The sequence below is a fragment of the Aythya ferina genome, assembly GCF_964211825.1.
Source record: "Aythya ferina genome assembly, chromosome: 2".
Lineage (NCBI taxonomy): Eukaryota > Metazoa > Chordata > Aves > Anseriformes > Anatidae > Aythya > Aythya ferina.
This window is the reverse complement of record NC_140297.1, coordinates 130972048-130987449: the sequence shown is the minus strand read 5'-3', so window position 1 is coordinate 130987449 and position 15402 is coordinate 130972048. Positions and strand designations below refer to the sequence as shown.

The 15402-nt window shown below is 42.4% G+C and overlaps 1 protein-coding gene and 1 long non-coding RNA gene across 7 annotated transcripts in view; both read left to right on the top strand.

Moving 5' to 3' along the window:
• The window catches only part of LOC311432740 (tumor protein D52-like), a 112725-nt gene that overhangs the window by 24949 nt on the left and 72374 nt on the right, over positions 1–15402 (top strand). For 3 of the 6 annotated variants that reach the window (XM_084511214.1, XM_084511215.1, XM_084511213.1), the window contains exons 3-6: positions 204–352; positions 1173–1274; positions 7888–7936; positions 9042–10459. In XM_084511214.1, coding sequence (XP_084367340.1) covers positions 204–352; positions 1173–1274; positions 7888–7936; positions 9042–9158 — 417 coding nt within the window. In that variant the 3' untranslated portion in view covers positions 9159–10459. Of the gene's footprint in view, positions 1–203; positions 353–1172; positions 1275–2238; positions 2266–6481; positions 6524–7887; positions 7937–9041; positions 10460–15402 lie in introns of those variants that run through there. The other 3 variants (XM_084511216.1, XM_084511218.1, XM_084511217.1) reach the window with 3 other exon arrangements.
• Positions 12083–13129, top strand: LOC311433094. Its single transcript, XR_014690562.1, has 2 exons — positions 12083–12328; positions 12639–13129. It is a non-coding gene; the product is annotated as an uncharacterized lncRNA (long non-coding RNA).

Below are 15402 nucleotides of genomic sequence, written 5' to 3'. Positions count from 1 at the left end.
TTATTTCTGACTAACTGGTTGTTGTTGTAGACTGTTTGATTTCCCCTTCAGTAATTAGAAACAACTCTGAGGCGATGCTAAAAGAAAAAAAAGCTGTTATCCCTTCCATTACTGGTGTCTAGTAGATGTTTTTTCCTATATACGTAGTTAAATGGCTGTGTAGATCACTTGTTGACTTGATTCTCTCATCTCTGCTGCAATAGGTGGAAGAAGAAATCCAGACACTCTCACAAGTGCTAGCTGCCAAAGAGAAGCACCTAGCAGAAATCAAGAGAAAGCTGGGAATTAACTCCTTACAGGAACTAAAGCAGAACATTACCAAAAGTTGGCAAGATGTTACATCAACTGCAGCGTATGTACCTCTTCATGATGGTAGTCTGAGATGAAAACTAAGAAGTTCTTGTGTCTAAATCATCTATTTCTGTGAAATACGATGTGTTGATAACACAAAGTTAGGTTGCACTAAGATTTGTGTAAATAATTCATAGACTTATCTCATTGAGGCCACTACTAGTCATACTACCTCATGCAAAATAAGAATGAACCATAACATGGGAGATTCTAATACATTTGACTAACAGAACTGAGATACCATTACCAAGATATCAAGGTGTACCAAGCCAGAGTATCCTTTTCTACTGTGGAAAACTTTGTAAACTGAGCTCATGCAGGAGGAGTACAAAGTCACAGTTAATATTCTAGCCAAACAAAAACTTCTACTTTAAGGCGTAGAGTCAACTTCATTTTCTGCAGTCACTGACTTTCTAGAATGTGTGAGGATGTACCTCTTAATACAGAATCTTGTGCTATGAAGTTTATTTACAAAACCATTATGGATAAGACTTCAGACGCTTGGTACCAAAAATAACATTATTTCTTAATGTGTATTTGTGCTGTTTACTCTTTTTGAAGCCCTACAGTAGCAGATAGCATCTGTTCTGGGGCTGGAGCAGTAGAGATATGTTGGTGAATCTGATCTGAAATCTGAGGTGGCGGAGATACTGTAGCCAGAAGAGACAGCAATGATTCAAAATAGTCTCTTAAGTAGCTTGTCCATTCTTCCCAAAAGTTGAAGTATGCTTCTGGGTTTGATAAAACTTAACATACATACACCAAAAGTTTCTCATGTGTTCTGTTAAAATAACTGCAGACTTAATTTTATTTGAACACAGATACAAGAAAACATCAGAAACCCTGTCTCAGGCTGGTCAGAAGGCTTCGGCTGCTTTTTCAACTGTTGGTTCAGTCATAACCAAGAAGTTAGAAGATGTCAAGTAGGTGTCTTTAGTTTTTAACAAAAAGTTGCGTTTTTCTATTTAAGCAGATCACTGAAACAAATTTATGCTGTTAACATTCTTGGCACTTCTATAAGTTAATCTACCAAGAACCCTTGGCATGCCTTAGGAGTGCTGAGTGACTTGCTGCAAAATGTGCCTGTATGTCCTCCCTGATGTGGAAGAGCTCTGTGGGGTGTGTTTTATATATGCAAGAGACACAACATATACTATTACCTCCACTGCCACTCCAATTTTTCTGATAGGATTGCAGATAGCAGCATCCCTGTCTGCCTCTGTGTGCCCAATGCGAGTAGCACCATCACTTCTGTTCCCTTTCTCAGCTCGTGGAATGCCACACTTGAAAAACAGTTAAAGACTTCTTGTATTTTGTGTGTGTGAATTCCTTTTATGGTGCCTTACTTGTTTGTAAGCTGTTCTACCTCACAGCAGTGGCTTGATTTTATTACCTTTTAGCAGACTATTTTAATTCCTAAACATTGGTATGTAACAGCGTATTTTGACTGTGTGAAGTGACACAGCCCTTTCATACAAATTAGGTAAGTTTGATGGTAACTTCTATCATTACATGTACTGTTAACTGTGTGCAAACTAAGCTCTTCCTGGGTGCAATCTAATCATATGCTTAGAATTCTTTGATTATATCATTTTTACTGCTGGAACATATAAAACTTATCTCCACTTGTAACTTGTTATGAATAGTGGATCAAACTTATTTTTCAATTATTGGACAAGTAAAACACATTCGAACAGAATATTGCTGCATTGGAGAGCAACGTAATAAAATCAACCATTGATTTTTGAAGTGCTGCCATTAACCTCTTTCTTGCTTGTTGAAGTCTAGTGAAAAAAAAACTTTGAGGTGCAGCTTCAGTTACTTATTTTGCTTCAGATTTATCAGAACTTCCTTTCTCTCTTTAATGCTTACTCTGGCATTGTGCAGACTACAGGCATTTTCACATTCCTTTAGGTAAGGTGGGCACAAGAACTGTTTCTGAAACTAAGCATGTAGTCAGACTGTCTCCATTAAAAGCTTTAAATGAGTTGTGTCTGTAAAAGGTAATTTTTTTTTCTCTGCTGTCAGTTGATGTAAAGCTGCAGTTCTTCTAATGTCAGATGACATTTCGTCAAGTTCATCTGCTAACTGTCCCAGGACATGAAATCTTGATAATATGTAATAGTTTCCCTTTTGTATAAGAAAGGAATCTGTTAAAGTGACTCTGGATTTCTTTTTTAAAGAAGCGGAATATGGTTTTGAGGTCAATGGCATGCGGAACTCCTCCTTTGTCTGTACAGTGTTTGTGCCTTGAGAGAGTAAATTTTTTCCCTTTCTGGTGTCTATTACAGTAGTTGTTCAGCATTGTGACTAATCAAATCACTACAGGTGCAGTGTGAGGTAGTTTGTGCATTCACATGTTCATGGAAACAGTCCTTATCTTTGACCTGATTACTTCAGCATCTCTGGACGTGGAGTATTTTAATTACCTTTGCTGCAGTGTCTTTTATCTGCTTACTCTAAGCAAATATTCACTGTGAAGTTTTCAGTAGATAACTTTCCTGTGTAGCAGCTTCTGTCTATTGCCTCATCCTCTTGTGTGCACCTCTGTCTGGCTTCATCTTCTTCGTGCTCTCTCATTATGTACCCATTTAGATGGTAATAGGATCTCTAGAGATGTAGGGATCTGGCTGCTAGAACGCGAGCTAGGAGCTCTAGCCCCTTCTGCTGTGCCTGCAGAGGAGGCAGACAGTGAGCCCAGTTTGCTCAAGGATAAGAACATCTGCAATATATCTCATCTCTAGCCATCAGCAAGACAGAGGGAGACTGAAAATGCCTTTGGGATGCAGGGCTCAGCTGCTTGCTTAACTAACGGGGTTCACCTTCCTTCCATCAGGCTGTGGTGTTCTCATCCTGCTGTTGGAGTGCTCTATTTGACAGGGATGAGCAGACTCCTAGCTCTCTTCTGGCCTTAAAAACTTAATACCTCAATATCCAACCCAACAAGAGCGTCCTAATTGCTCAAGGTAGAGAGTATTCAACAGCGACCTGGCCATGATCAGAAATGAGGCCGCTGGGAGCAAGAGTGACAGGGCCTGGGGAGTCACACTGTCTGTGTGCTGCTCTGGGGAAATCATGGCAATGGAAATCCGAGGTATGGATATAAACTCAGGAGCAGATGGATTTAAAAAAAAAAAGGGGGGGGGGAGGGGAATTAGTGCTGTACTAGATCTTAATTGCACTTAGGAGATTAGAAACACTTAATTTTTTGCTTTCATGAGGATCATGTTCAACTGGGATTCAACCAGTGAATTCAGGTCCTGTGGTTATGTAACCCCTAAAACGGTGTCTACTTTTAAGATGGCACAAGCCTGAATTTCAGGAAGCGTTAGATGTCAAAGTCTTTTCCTAGAACTGCGAATTTATGGGTCTGATACTTGAACAAGTACTGAATATTGGGGTGCATTTTTCTTCAAAGTGGTTTCTTCATTGTGGCTTCCTCTTGTGCTGTCTTAGCTTAGGGATTTTTTAGCTGTAGTGACATGATTGGATTATTTCCATGCCACAAACGTATGCAGGTGTTCATTGTTGCGATGGGACTGGAGACAGTTGTAAAAAGGAATAAGGCAGCTAGCTAATGGAGCTGTGAACTTGAGAAGTATTGAAACAGGGAGGACTGGTATTGCAAAGTCAGGCAGCTGTTGCTTTCTTTATGTGTTTCTTCTGCTTTTTGTTGTGCTATAAACAAATTCTGTCCCTTCTGAGTTTTTTCTTAATACCTTTATTCTCCTTTATACGAATGTTTTGATTAGCTAGACATCCTCATGTGGGCAACATGAGTACTACGTGCCAAATAGCAGTAGTACCACGATGCAGCTCTCACCAAACTTCCTGAGCTACCATAACTCTGCACTTGGCTCCTCTTGCACTGCGTCCATACCGTGGAGCAGAAATCCTCATCTTTCCCCTGTTCTGAGGTTGTAGAATAACTTTTGCTTGCTTTGGAAACGTGATGTGATCATGGACTTCAAAATGTCATCATTTGTCAGCATATCAATTGAAAACCTGACTATTAACAAAAGGCATTAGTGCTTATGAGCTCTTAAGCGTATTTTCAGGACAGGGACTCTGTCATGGTTCTGTATTCTCAAAATGTGAGGCAATGTAGTAATTATAAAAATAATTTCTAATAGACCAGAAGCCTTTTAATGTAATACAAACTATATGGAAGATTAGGGAGGAACTTACTGTGTTGGTTTTGCTTTCATAGGTAAGCTAGTGTCTTAACTTCTGGGTGTTGTAAAAAAAAAAAAAAAAAAAAAAGGGCTTCTCATCTTCAAGCTGCCCTGCTTCTAGGTCTAGCTGAGTGAGTGCTTTGTGGTATTCTGTTAATTGGGAAGAGAAAAATTGACTCATCTTTGTAAAGCTTCTCAAGACTTCATCTTGCTTCTTAGAACGCACTCGTTGAACAAATGATGTGATGTTTAAGATTACCCAGTGCTCCTGCAAACCAAACCATTCTGTGCCAAACCTATACATTACGGTGACACTTCACAAAACATTCTGAGTATGTGCAAGTGGATCACATGAGAAGTAAACTCTGGAATGCAAATGGTTCTTCTATTAAGTGATCTGAGATTAAAGCTCTCTAGGCACCTGTTAGAAGATCTGCAATATACCATACTTGTTGCTTTTCCGTGCAAGCAGGTTTGCAGATTGTAAACAGAGAAAAAAGAAGGTAACTTTCACCCTTTTTAGCCTTAAACTTCCTCAGCTACTGAGGCACTTCTTGCAGGTGAAGGGAAGTGGCTCAGCGTGACTGCACAAAGAGTTATGTAGCACCAGCCTAGTTCTGTGCTGAAACTTGGCGCAGAGCAGTGAAACCAGAATTACTAGAAATCCACAGCAGAGAAAGGAATATGAAGATGCTTCTGAAGATAGTCATCTTCTGTGTGCTCTGAAAAACTTTGTGGAAGCCAGACCATCAGTGAAGATGAAAAACAGCAGAAAGAGGTTTAGGGTAAAGGAACAAAGCATGGCCACACGTTACTGACGTGTAGCAGGACAGCAGCTGGCCTTAATGAATCTGACTCCCAGTGCACTGTACCTACAAAATCTTGAGTTCTACATCTGCTTTAAGGGATTCCAACCTTAAGGCAAGTTTTCTTACATGTGTGTTTTTCTTCCTATCGTTGTGTTTGGCCATCGAGCCTCTGAGAACTTCCTATGCAATGACCACTTTTGCTTTTGTGAACGTATATTCTATTGTGCTGAGGTACTAATTTGAGCTTTGGAGGTGCATCAAATGTGAGGGTTTTTTGTTATTCCTCCCCACACCAGCAAGCGTGGAAAGGATTCTCTTGAAAGACATCATCAAGCCCTATCAAAAAAACAATATTCCAAACAATTATGAAAAATCATCACTTTTTTCTAATTTACTGTTGTGGTAGCTGACAAGAAACATTTAACACTAAGGCTAATTTGTATCAAGAGTAAATAAGGATGTCCCAGAGTATGAAACCAATGGTTTTGAAGTTATTTGGGAGCCCCTTAACCTACCTCCAGCCATCTTCTAGGAGTAGGTGTGTTCTCACCAATCAGTACCAGTGTAGCAACGCTGGTAGGTTACAGAAATCCTCCATGAATTTCAGAAGTGTTGAAATGAGGGCTTCTTCCCTGCCCCCACCATAAGCCTGAAGTTGGATATAGGTTGATGTAACTGCTCTCTCTAGATAGAATTTATACACTTATCAATACAAATTATACTGAATTGAAGTGGGAGCCCTCTGACCTTTGGACTAATTCTTTGAGTAGGAAGGTCGATTGGTTGATAACTCCGGATTGTTTGCTTTCTACTTGATATTGTCAAAACCGTAAATGCAGCATGTCTCACTTGAAAAAACTTACCAGCAGACAGACTTCAGCTAAAAATATGTACTTACTAATGAGCATGGCACTTGGATATTTTTAAAAAGGAAAAAATTGTTGCAGCTTTTGCTCTGTTGTATGTGTATGCGTGCATGGCTAAGCAATTAAAAAAAAGCAAAACGAAGCAGTTCTTATTTAAGACTGTATAAGCCTGGCTGTTTACCCAAGATGGTGTCTGGAAATCAGCTTTCTAAGCCAATTTCTGCTGTCTATCATTTCGACTAACTTCTTGCTTTCTCTTTTCTTAATGCTGGCAACTTAGTATACGCTCCATACAACATTCAATTAGCATGCCTATTATGAGGTAACGTATGCATAATCCAGCTGTTGGGTATATGTATTGTCATGTGTGGGATCAAGTAAAATTGAATTTAACAGATTTAAAAACAAACAAAAAAAAACAACACAACAAACAAACCCAAGAAAGAACAAGACTTCATATTGGTGCAGGAAATTGACTATGTAGGATAATTTCTTTTTATTTCTACTTAATCTACTTAACAGTGATGGTTATCAGACATCTGGAATGAGACTAAGTGCACTTTCCTGATGTTTGGAGAACTGTAACACTTTACCTTCCTGTTAGAAATGTAATTGACAAGTTTGAAAGACAGTAGTTCACCATCTGATTTAGGACTGTCTTTTGGAACTGAATAGAAAATGCGGTTTCCTAAGAAGTCTTTTTGTTGACTTGTAGTGCTTGCTTGCTTTTCTCTTTGCATTCTTTTTTTGGCACTGTGTCCCTCCATCTCCTGAGGGAATCTGGTTTCAAATATACATGTCACTGTGTGCTTTCCTAAATGAAAGAGTGCTGCTAGGTGTGGGTGACTGACACAAACACCAAGCAAAGGGAGGGAAGGAAGCTTAACCTGTTGACAAAAACTTCTTCAATTTTTATGTAACTTATATTTTGTCTGCTATGAATCCTTTAGCCTTGATCCATGGAGGGCAAGCATTTTCCATTCTGCATAAAGGCAGAAAAGGTGTAAAAGCTACTGCACAAGTTTGCAAGTGTCAGTGACAGGCACTCTTTTGACCCTAGTATTAAAAATACAGTGGCCCTCAGCACTGAACACTGTGAGCTGTCCCGCTCTGCATATGCAGAACGCACTGTTTGTAATCACAGCTGTCTCCAGCACTTAAAAAAACAAGGGGGAGTCTCTCAAACTTACGTTAGCAGAAAATGTCACTGTGAACTACTTTGTTATCTAAACGCAGCCTGTTAAATTAAAGTTGTTTTTCTCCAACAAGCGAAAAAAAATCTGACGAGCTTTATTCAGCGGTAATACAGTAGGCTATCCAAAAGGGATGACAAAGCTTTTCTGAACAAACCCTTTAAGCCAGAAACCTGTTTGAAATCACTGTGTGTGGAGGGGTGGGCGAGTGTGGGGAAGTTGCTAGTGCTCTCTTCCATCTTCTAATGAAGGATCCTATAGCTGAGACTGGCAATGGCTAATTGACGTGAATAAGTTGCAGCTTGAGTGTTCTTCAATTTTATAAATAGAGATCCAGATGTAAAGTCTTTTAAGCTGCAATTAAAAACAAAGGAAAAGCCCCAAATAAACAAAATGCATGTTGACATTGGAAAAAGCAACTGCTTGCTTGTTTTCTGGTATTTATATGCTAACTGGATACACTTTTAATTTTGTGGTTCCTTTTTGTCCCTAGAAATTCTCCTACATTCAAATCTTTTGAGGAAAAAGTTGAGAACTTAAAGGTAAGCATTACTAAGAAGTCTTGGTGACTGTGGAGCTGTGTATATGGAGAAGACTTAAGTGGGCTCTGGGTAACCTGTGTGGTTTTTTTATGTTGCTGGTAAGTCGTTGAAGGTGCTTAGATGACGTCTTTAGAAATACTGTGTAAATGGTTTCTCTGCCTAATGATTTCAGAATAAAAACAGGAGGATGCTCATAACTAGATGGATCAACAGCTATCTTACCTGTACAAGTGGATAGTATGACACACGTAGTATTATATCAAAAACAGTCTAGGCTTTTACTTCTGTGCCTTCCTAAGGACAGGTATCATATGTAGGAGTACAGATTGGGTTGCTTCTTTCTAAACTATGTAAGGTCTTTGTACTTTAGTTCTGCAGAAAATATTTGTAAAAATAAATTTACTCATAAAAGCCTTAATACCGTTAGTAGGTTCTTTCCTACCCCTCCCCCCTAAAAATACAAAACCAAACAAAACCACCTAAAACAACACCAACTTCAAAAATAACTAAAACATGTAACTAGATACAGACTCCAGTGTTCTCAGGGGCACACTGGGCTTGATGAGAAGCATACAAGCATTAGACAATCATTAGATTTCTGCAAGCTCACTGTCACTAATGGCCACGCCATACCACAAAATAACTTCTGTAGAGAGAAGTGAAAAGGTGAACAGACTGCCTGGAGAAAGTAGCATAGCTGCAAGGCTCCATGAAAGAACTCAAGATCTGCTCGTGAGACTGAAAACCATTCAAGGCTCCTAGTTGAACAACACAGCAGCTAGTTTTAACTCTGAATCTTTCAAAGCCTAACTGGCTTAAAAGGCGGCATACCTGTACTGTTCGTAACTGAGGGTGTGTGTGTGTGTCAGCCTTCACACTCCCCAGAATTAGGTCTGCTTCATTCTTTTTCATTCTTTGTGTCTCGAAGTCACAGGGAAGCTGGTGTGTCCGTGATATTTAAGTATTTTCTAAGTAATATAAAATGTAGTGGGGGTAGCTCAGTCCTGGAAAAGCTGCTCTGCTGAGAAGAGTTGTTAAGCTTCTTTGTGCAGAGGTACTGGTTTTATGTAGATACCTTTATGTTGAGGCTCTCTTTATGTTCTAGTTTAAAGTTGGAGGAAACAAACCTGCCGGGGGAGACTTTGGAGAAGTTTTGAACTCTGCTGCCAATGCCAGTGCCACAGAAACAATTGCAGAACAGACACAGGAGGAGACCCACTGAGATTCCTGCCTCTGTCCTGCTACCCACTGCCAGATGCTGCAAGCAAGACCTAAGCACACTTCTAACATTCTTTGCGCTCTTTCCACCAGATGTGCTTTTATTTAGCACGTAGCTATTTTACCAGGTTAACTGATACCAAGCTTGTTTGTGGGTTCAAATTATTTTTGAAACTAAAATGCATTGTTTGGGGTTTTGTGTGGGAAGGGGAATTTTTATGCCTTTCAAACATTTAAAGGACTTATCTCTAATTTGAAGGCAACCTTTAAAATATAGCAATGAAAACTCTCCTGAGAAGTTAATTATACTGTACATACACTGTGGATACATAATTGCTTCTGAATCTGTAACTACTGTTCAACTCGATCATTTTGAATCTACTTTTGCTGCCAAACTTTACTCCCTTGTGATTATTTCAGTTAAGTGTTGCCTGCATGGGAACCAGACTAGGAGGATCACTCCCAGCTAAAGAAAGGACTTGTACTTCAACAGGCTTTAAACAAGTTACTTGTAGCACAGTTACAGATCTGTTGGAATGTACTGTATTAAGAGCTTGTTTTTTGTACAAAAGATACTGGTAGTATAACACATGACATCTAAAACTTACTGATTTGTCTTTGGCTTATCTAACTAGGAGGACTCCGGAAGCAAAATGCCTATTAATGCTGGTTTAGTTCAGTTACAATAACGTGATCAATATCGCGTTTTGTTCTGAACTTCTTATCAGTTGCGAATCTTAATTCAGATGCAGAGGTGTCAGACACTAACAGAGCAGGGATGGTAAGAATAGGCCTGAGCATGAAAGTGGTTCTTCTATTGGGCAGTGGGAGAGAGCTGCTGTCAAATGCTAATGTTCATTCCCCTGTAGACTGACTGGAAAAGATCTACTACATACTACAATAGCTGTTTTTTTCTGTAGGTCTTGAGGGCCTGAACCCCTTAAGATGTACCACTACTCCCATTTACTCTGCTGCGCAGAGTGTTACATTGCAGCACGGCACTCTGGCAAGGTCTGTTCCTCTACCTGTTGCTTTATCGGATTGTTGTCTTCAAATTGCTTGTCTTTTCTATGTTTCTGGCACCTGGTGTGGGCAAGATTAGAGCTTTGGGCATGTGTTTTATCACCACGGTTAGAACTGGAAGCAGGTTTGAAACAGGTGCGTGAAGCCTGAAACTTCCCCCTGCTGTGGAGGGTGTGGAAGAAAAATAAAAGAGTTCCTGACAACTTTATTAGCATGCCAGCTGTCATGTATATATGCTCAGTTCCTTGTGAGAAGCTTAATAAAAAAATAAATTAAAAACCAGAAGTGTGAGGAATGTATTGTTAATATAGAGGATTACACTTAAAAATAAGAAAATAAATTTACTTCCATGTGAAAATAGCGGGGCTCTGTGCTGCTGAGGGACCTCAGCCCGCCATGGGGCGGTGCCGGGCGCCCCGCAGCGGCCGCTCCCCGCCCTAAGATGGCGGCCGCCCCGCCTCACCGCCCCCCGCGCGCAGGCGCAGCGCCCCGCCCTGCACGCGGCCCAAGATGGCGGCGCCGGGCTGGCGGCAATGGCGGGCGGCGCGGCACTGGCTGCTGACGGCGGCCGGGCGGGGAGGCGGCGGCGGCGGCCTCAGGCAGGACGGGCCCCGGCAGGACCCCCCCGGGCAGGGAGCAGCCCCTCGGCAGGAGGCGGGGAGGCGGCCGGGAGGCGCCGTGGCGGCGGCAGGGCGGCAGGTGAGGGCGGGGAGGGGCCGCCCCTGGGCAGCGGGGCGGGACCGGGGCTGCTGGCGGGGGGCGGGTAGAGCCCGGGCGCCTCAGGGGTGGTGGGGTGGGGGTGTGGGGGGGTGGGAATGGCCTCAAGTTGTGCCAGGGGAGGTTCAGGTTGGAAATGAGAAGACATTTCTGCTCGAAAAGAGCAGTCAGGCACTGGGACGGGTTGCCCAGGGAGGTGGTGGAGTCACCGTCCCTGGGGGTGCTCAAGGAGAGGTTGGACGTGGTGCTTGGGGACATGGTTTAGTGGGTGACACTGGTGGTAAGGGATGGTTGGACCAGATGATCTTGGAGAGCCTCTCCAACCATAATGATTATTTGATCTACCTGTTCGCATTCACCTATCTCACCTCTCATCCCTTCACTTTCTGTAGTGAATATCCTCCAGAAAAGTTGGCAGTTCTCGTGCTTTTCGTTAACATACTCCCACAAAAATGTGTCCTGTTTCTGTAGGAAACACATGGGTTTAACATAGGAGGTGCAGGTCTGCAGCAAAGCCACGTGTGGGGTTTTATAAGCTGGCAGAAAGAAGGTGAAAAGTGTGATGAAACGTCAGTGGGTGGGATCAAAGACGTTTGAGGATGGTACTCTAGTGGCTTACAGCAGAAATATTAGGGCAGGAATGAGAGAAATAAGTGGAAAGCACTTACGTGAAAGTACTCGCATGTGAAAGCAGCAGAAGTTGCAATATGGGGGTTAAACAGGTAGTTATGAGGGAGGACAGCCACCGTTCCCTGGGTGCTGGTTCCCTGGTGCTGTCACAGTGGTGGCAGGGGGCGGTGATGTTCCAGGCAAGGCCCAGCAGCACAGAGGTTGGATGGAGAGCAGACCCCGCATCCCAACAACAGGAGGGCAATCAGCTGGCATCCCCTTACCTGCCTGCTGTTCTCCTCTTACCCCACCACGAAGCAGAGGTGCTTTAGACAGGCATGGCGAGATCCACGGTGAGCAGCAGCTAAGTCACCCTCTGTGGTTGTTGCAGTGAATTTTGTCACGCTGATTTTCCCCCAGTATCAGCTGTGATAGTGGCCAGTAACAGGCACCTAGTTACAGGAAGAAGCAGTAGATGTGTATTAACATATCACAGAATATCTCCTCCAGGCTGAAAAATCCCAATATCTTTGATTTTTCCTTACGTGGAAGATATTCCATACTGCTGGTCACCCTCATTGCGCTTTGCTTTGTATTTTTTCCAGTTCTGTGTGGCTGGGATAATGTTAGAGTGTGCCCAATAGGATGTGGAGGCTAATGCTGTTTGTTAACGTTGCAGGACTGACACAGTGCGGGGAATGCAGAAATGCCAGTTACTGGATCCAGGAGCTGATAGCCCAAATTATGTTGTAACATTCTGCTTTCCATTGAATATCCCTACTAATGAGGCTGGCTGTGCTAGGATGAAGCTGTGAGCTGGCTCAGGTACTGTCCAAGGGAGAAGTCTGCAAAAGATTTTAAGAGTGGATCCAGCTGACCTGGCTGTAGAATATAGCAAACTTTGCTTCAGGGGTTAGATTTTTTTTTTTTTTGCCCTGTTAAAGTAACAAGTTAGGAACATAGTTTTTTTTTTTTTTTTTTTTTTTTTTTTTTTTTTTTTTTCTGTTTGTATATATTTATAGAAAATCTTTAAAACGTCTTTACAGAAAGTCTTTCAAATTTGTGTAGGTATACTGAACTAACTGAAATGTTATGTGGTATTCACAGTGTCATTTCTATGTGTAATCATGTGTAGAAATATAAACACCTAATATAATCTGGACTTCAGCGTAGGAATGCAAAATGAAGAGCTGGACCACGGCTCTGGATTTTTCTACGCTGTACTGAATTACCCTGACGTGAGGAAGAGGAAGGGCAGTGCCGTGCTGTGTGATGTCACAGGGATGTTAAGAGCGTGACAAGGAGCTGAAGTGAGACGGCCTCAAGCCTGCTTCTGTGCTGTTCGGAGCCCAGTTAGCAAAGCGCTCAGAGAGCCCCAGTGTGGCCGCTGGTTGTTCACGGCTCTTCTCTTTTAAGAGGATGCAGAAGAGGGAGCATGCTTGATGAGAGTGAGCGAGTATGCAAGGTGGGATACTGGAACAGGAGGAGAACACAAGGGGTCCAACACCCAGTGTTATTTGTTGGCTCTTTCCAGGTTTCTTAGCTCTCTGTCTCACTAACTGTAACCTATTTTGATTGCTAGAAAGCGTGTTTTTGGATAAATAAACTTCCCGCAGGTATGTGCAACCTTGATGGTAACGCAGCATGAAGTTCTGTGATACTCATGGAAGATACTCAAAGCATATGAAGTCTTTTTAGGAAAATACTTTCAAGGGGAGCAACATGCTCCTCTCCTGAGGAAAGCGTGCAGTGGCTCCAGCTGCAGTCCCTTTCCGGGGTGCTGTGCATCCACGGGATCTGCTCTTGCAAGACACAGCAGCTGTAACAGCACAGGGATGTAATTTGGGTCCTCGGTGATTCTGCTTCAATAGAGGAAGAAATACACAGATTCAATGGCATTTCTGCACTGGTTTCATGTATAGGGTTTTTTTCTTCTCACTTTTGAAGCTGCACAGGTGCCGCGGTGTTTGGGATGCTGTGGAGTTTTGCAGGCAAAGGTTTATTTTATATGGATGGCAGAAAACTTGGCAAATGGACATGCTGATTTGCAGTTGTTTTAGGTAACTAAAAAAGCATGATGGTATTTTCCCTGGGTAGCTTCTTAACTTTTCAGGGCACAGCAGCAAATGCGTGATGCCGACCTTGCTTCCTAGCTGCCTGCTGTTGTTCCCTGCTGGCTGGTAATGTATCAGAGTAACATGTTTTATTTTTCAGGTAGGGAAATCTATGGAGCAGGTGCGTAAATGTTGCTTTAAGTCATTAAAAGTTAGCAGCACGGTAAGCAAAATATTCTGGGAACCCTGCGTGCCGGTTAACCTTGCCTACAGCGGGCGGCTTACCTCTCACTGCTTTCTCCTTCTGCATTTTCGTGATGATGTAGTGCCGAGCCTAGAACACCAAACCAAAAGACAAGCCTGGAGCTCTCCTCCTCTGCGTGGAGCCCCGTAAGGAAATCTGTCAGAAGTGGGGGAGATGCTTTGGGTGCTACCCGCGCATCCAGGTAGGGAGCCCCTTTTTTGGGAAGGACGGAGGGGCGCTGAGAGGGTCTGGGCCCCCTGCCCCTGCCTCTCCTGCGGCGGCCGGCAGGGGGGGGTCGCGTCGCGCACAGGCAGCTCCAGGGGAGGCGCAGGGTCAGAGCAAACCTCGCTCTTTTTTATGTCTATTTTTTTAAAGTTGGCCTTACGGGGACAGGCTCCGTGCAGAAGCTGGCCTGCGTCTGAACTGGGCGGCGCTGAGAGTGTCACCTTGCAGCGTTCAGGCTTTATTTCCATATTTTCACCTTGGCAGAGGCGTACAGATTTCATGTTGCTTCTCCTCGGTGCCACAGCTCTCACACACAAAGTTTAGCATGTGCATCGTGTCTTCTCTGTCTGTTTGAATTCTTACACGTTATGCGTATGGAAATGCTGAAGAGAGCCAATTGTATCCTCGTTGTGGATGTGTTTCAATTTAAATTTCACTTACGGGATCGCAATCCTCATTTTGCAACCTTAGGCAATAGTGTATACTAACGTGTATGCCTAAACACAAGGATCACTGAGAGAAAAGTAATTAGTTTAATCTGCAGGCTGCAGATTGAACTCTGTAGCAGTTTTTGATCTCTGCAAAAGAAAAGCATCAGAAATCTACAAAATGGTGACTTTTCAGGGCATTGGTATCAGTACGTAATCATAACTCATTTCTGAAAGAGATTAGGAATTATTCCATCAAAAATGTTTGTCCTTTTTTTGTCCAGCCAGATGCTATTTTCTGAAAGGATTAGGGAATTTGAGGGCATCCACATATTTAAATTTCTGGTTGCTGTTTTCAAAAGTAAGATATCCATGGTCATAAAGAGAAGACAAGTGTTGTAACAGATGATATAAAGAGCTGTCTTAGCTATTTATATTTAAGGCGAGAGACTAAAAACTGAGACACAAAAGCAATAGTTTTAAATGAATGTACTGCCCTGTTAGAAAGGGTAGGTGGATGTTCTTTACAAAGGACACGTACCTGCCCTACTTATGCAGTGTCTTCTCAACCTCAGTTTGGAATAATGCCTAACACGGGACGTTTTGGAAAAAAAATACCAGAGTTACTTATAGTGCAATTGCTGGTGGGAAATAGTTTTCTTAATCTATCTTTCCACCTAGGATATTGTCTAGAAGATGGTTTTACTGAAGTTGCAGTTATTTGAGAACAAAAATAGTTACTCTGGGCATTTTTCACTAAAGCATAATGTTTCTTAGTGCCCCTGTAAACTGTGGGTGGAGTGCGCTTTCAGTCTTAACAAAAAACTTAAAAACGTTTTTGTTTTGATTGCAAATGTAATAGCACTGTACAGAAAATACAGAGGTGACTGTTTCAGGCAGATTACCTTCTGGCCAGCGTTCAAGTACTCGACGCTGCTGACTAGCAGA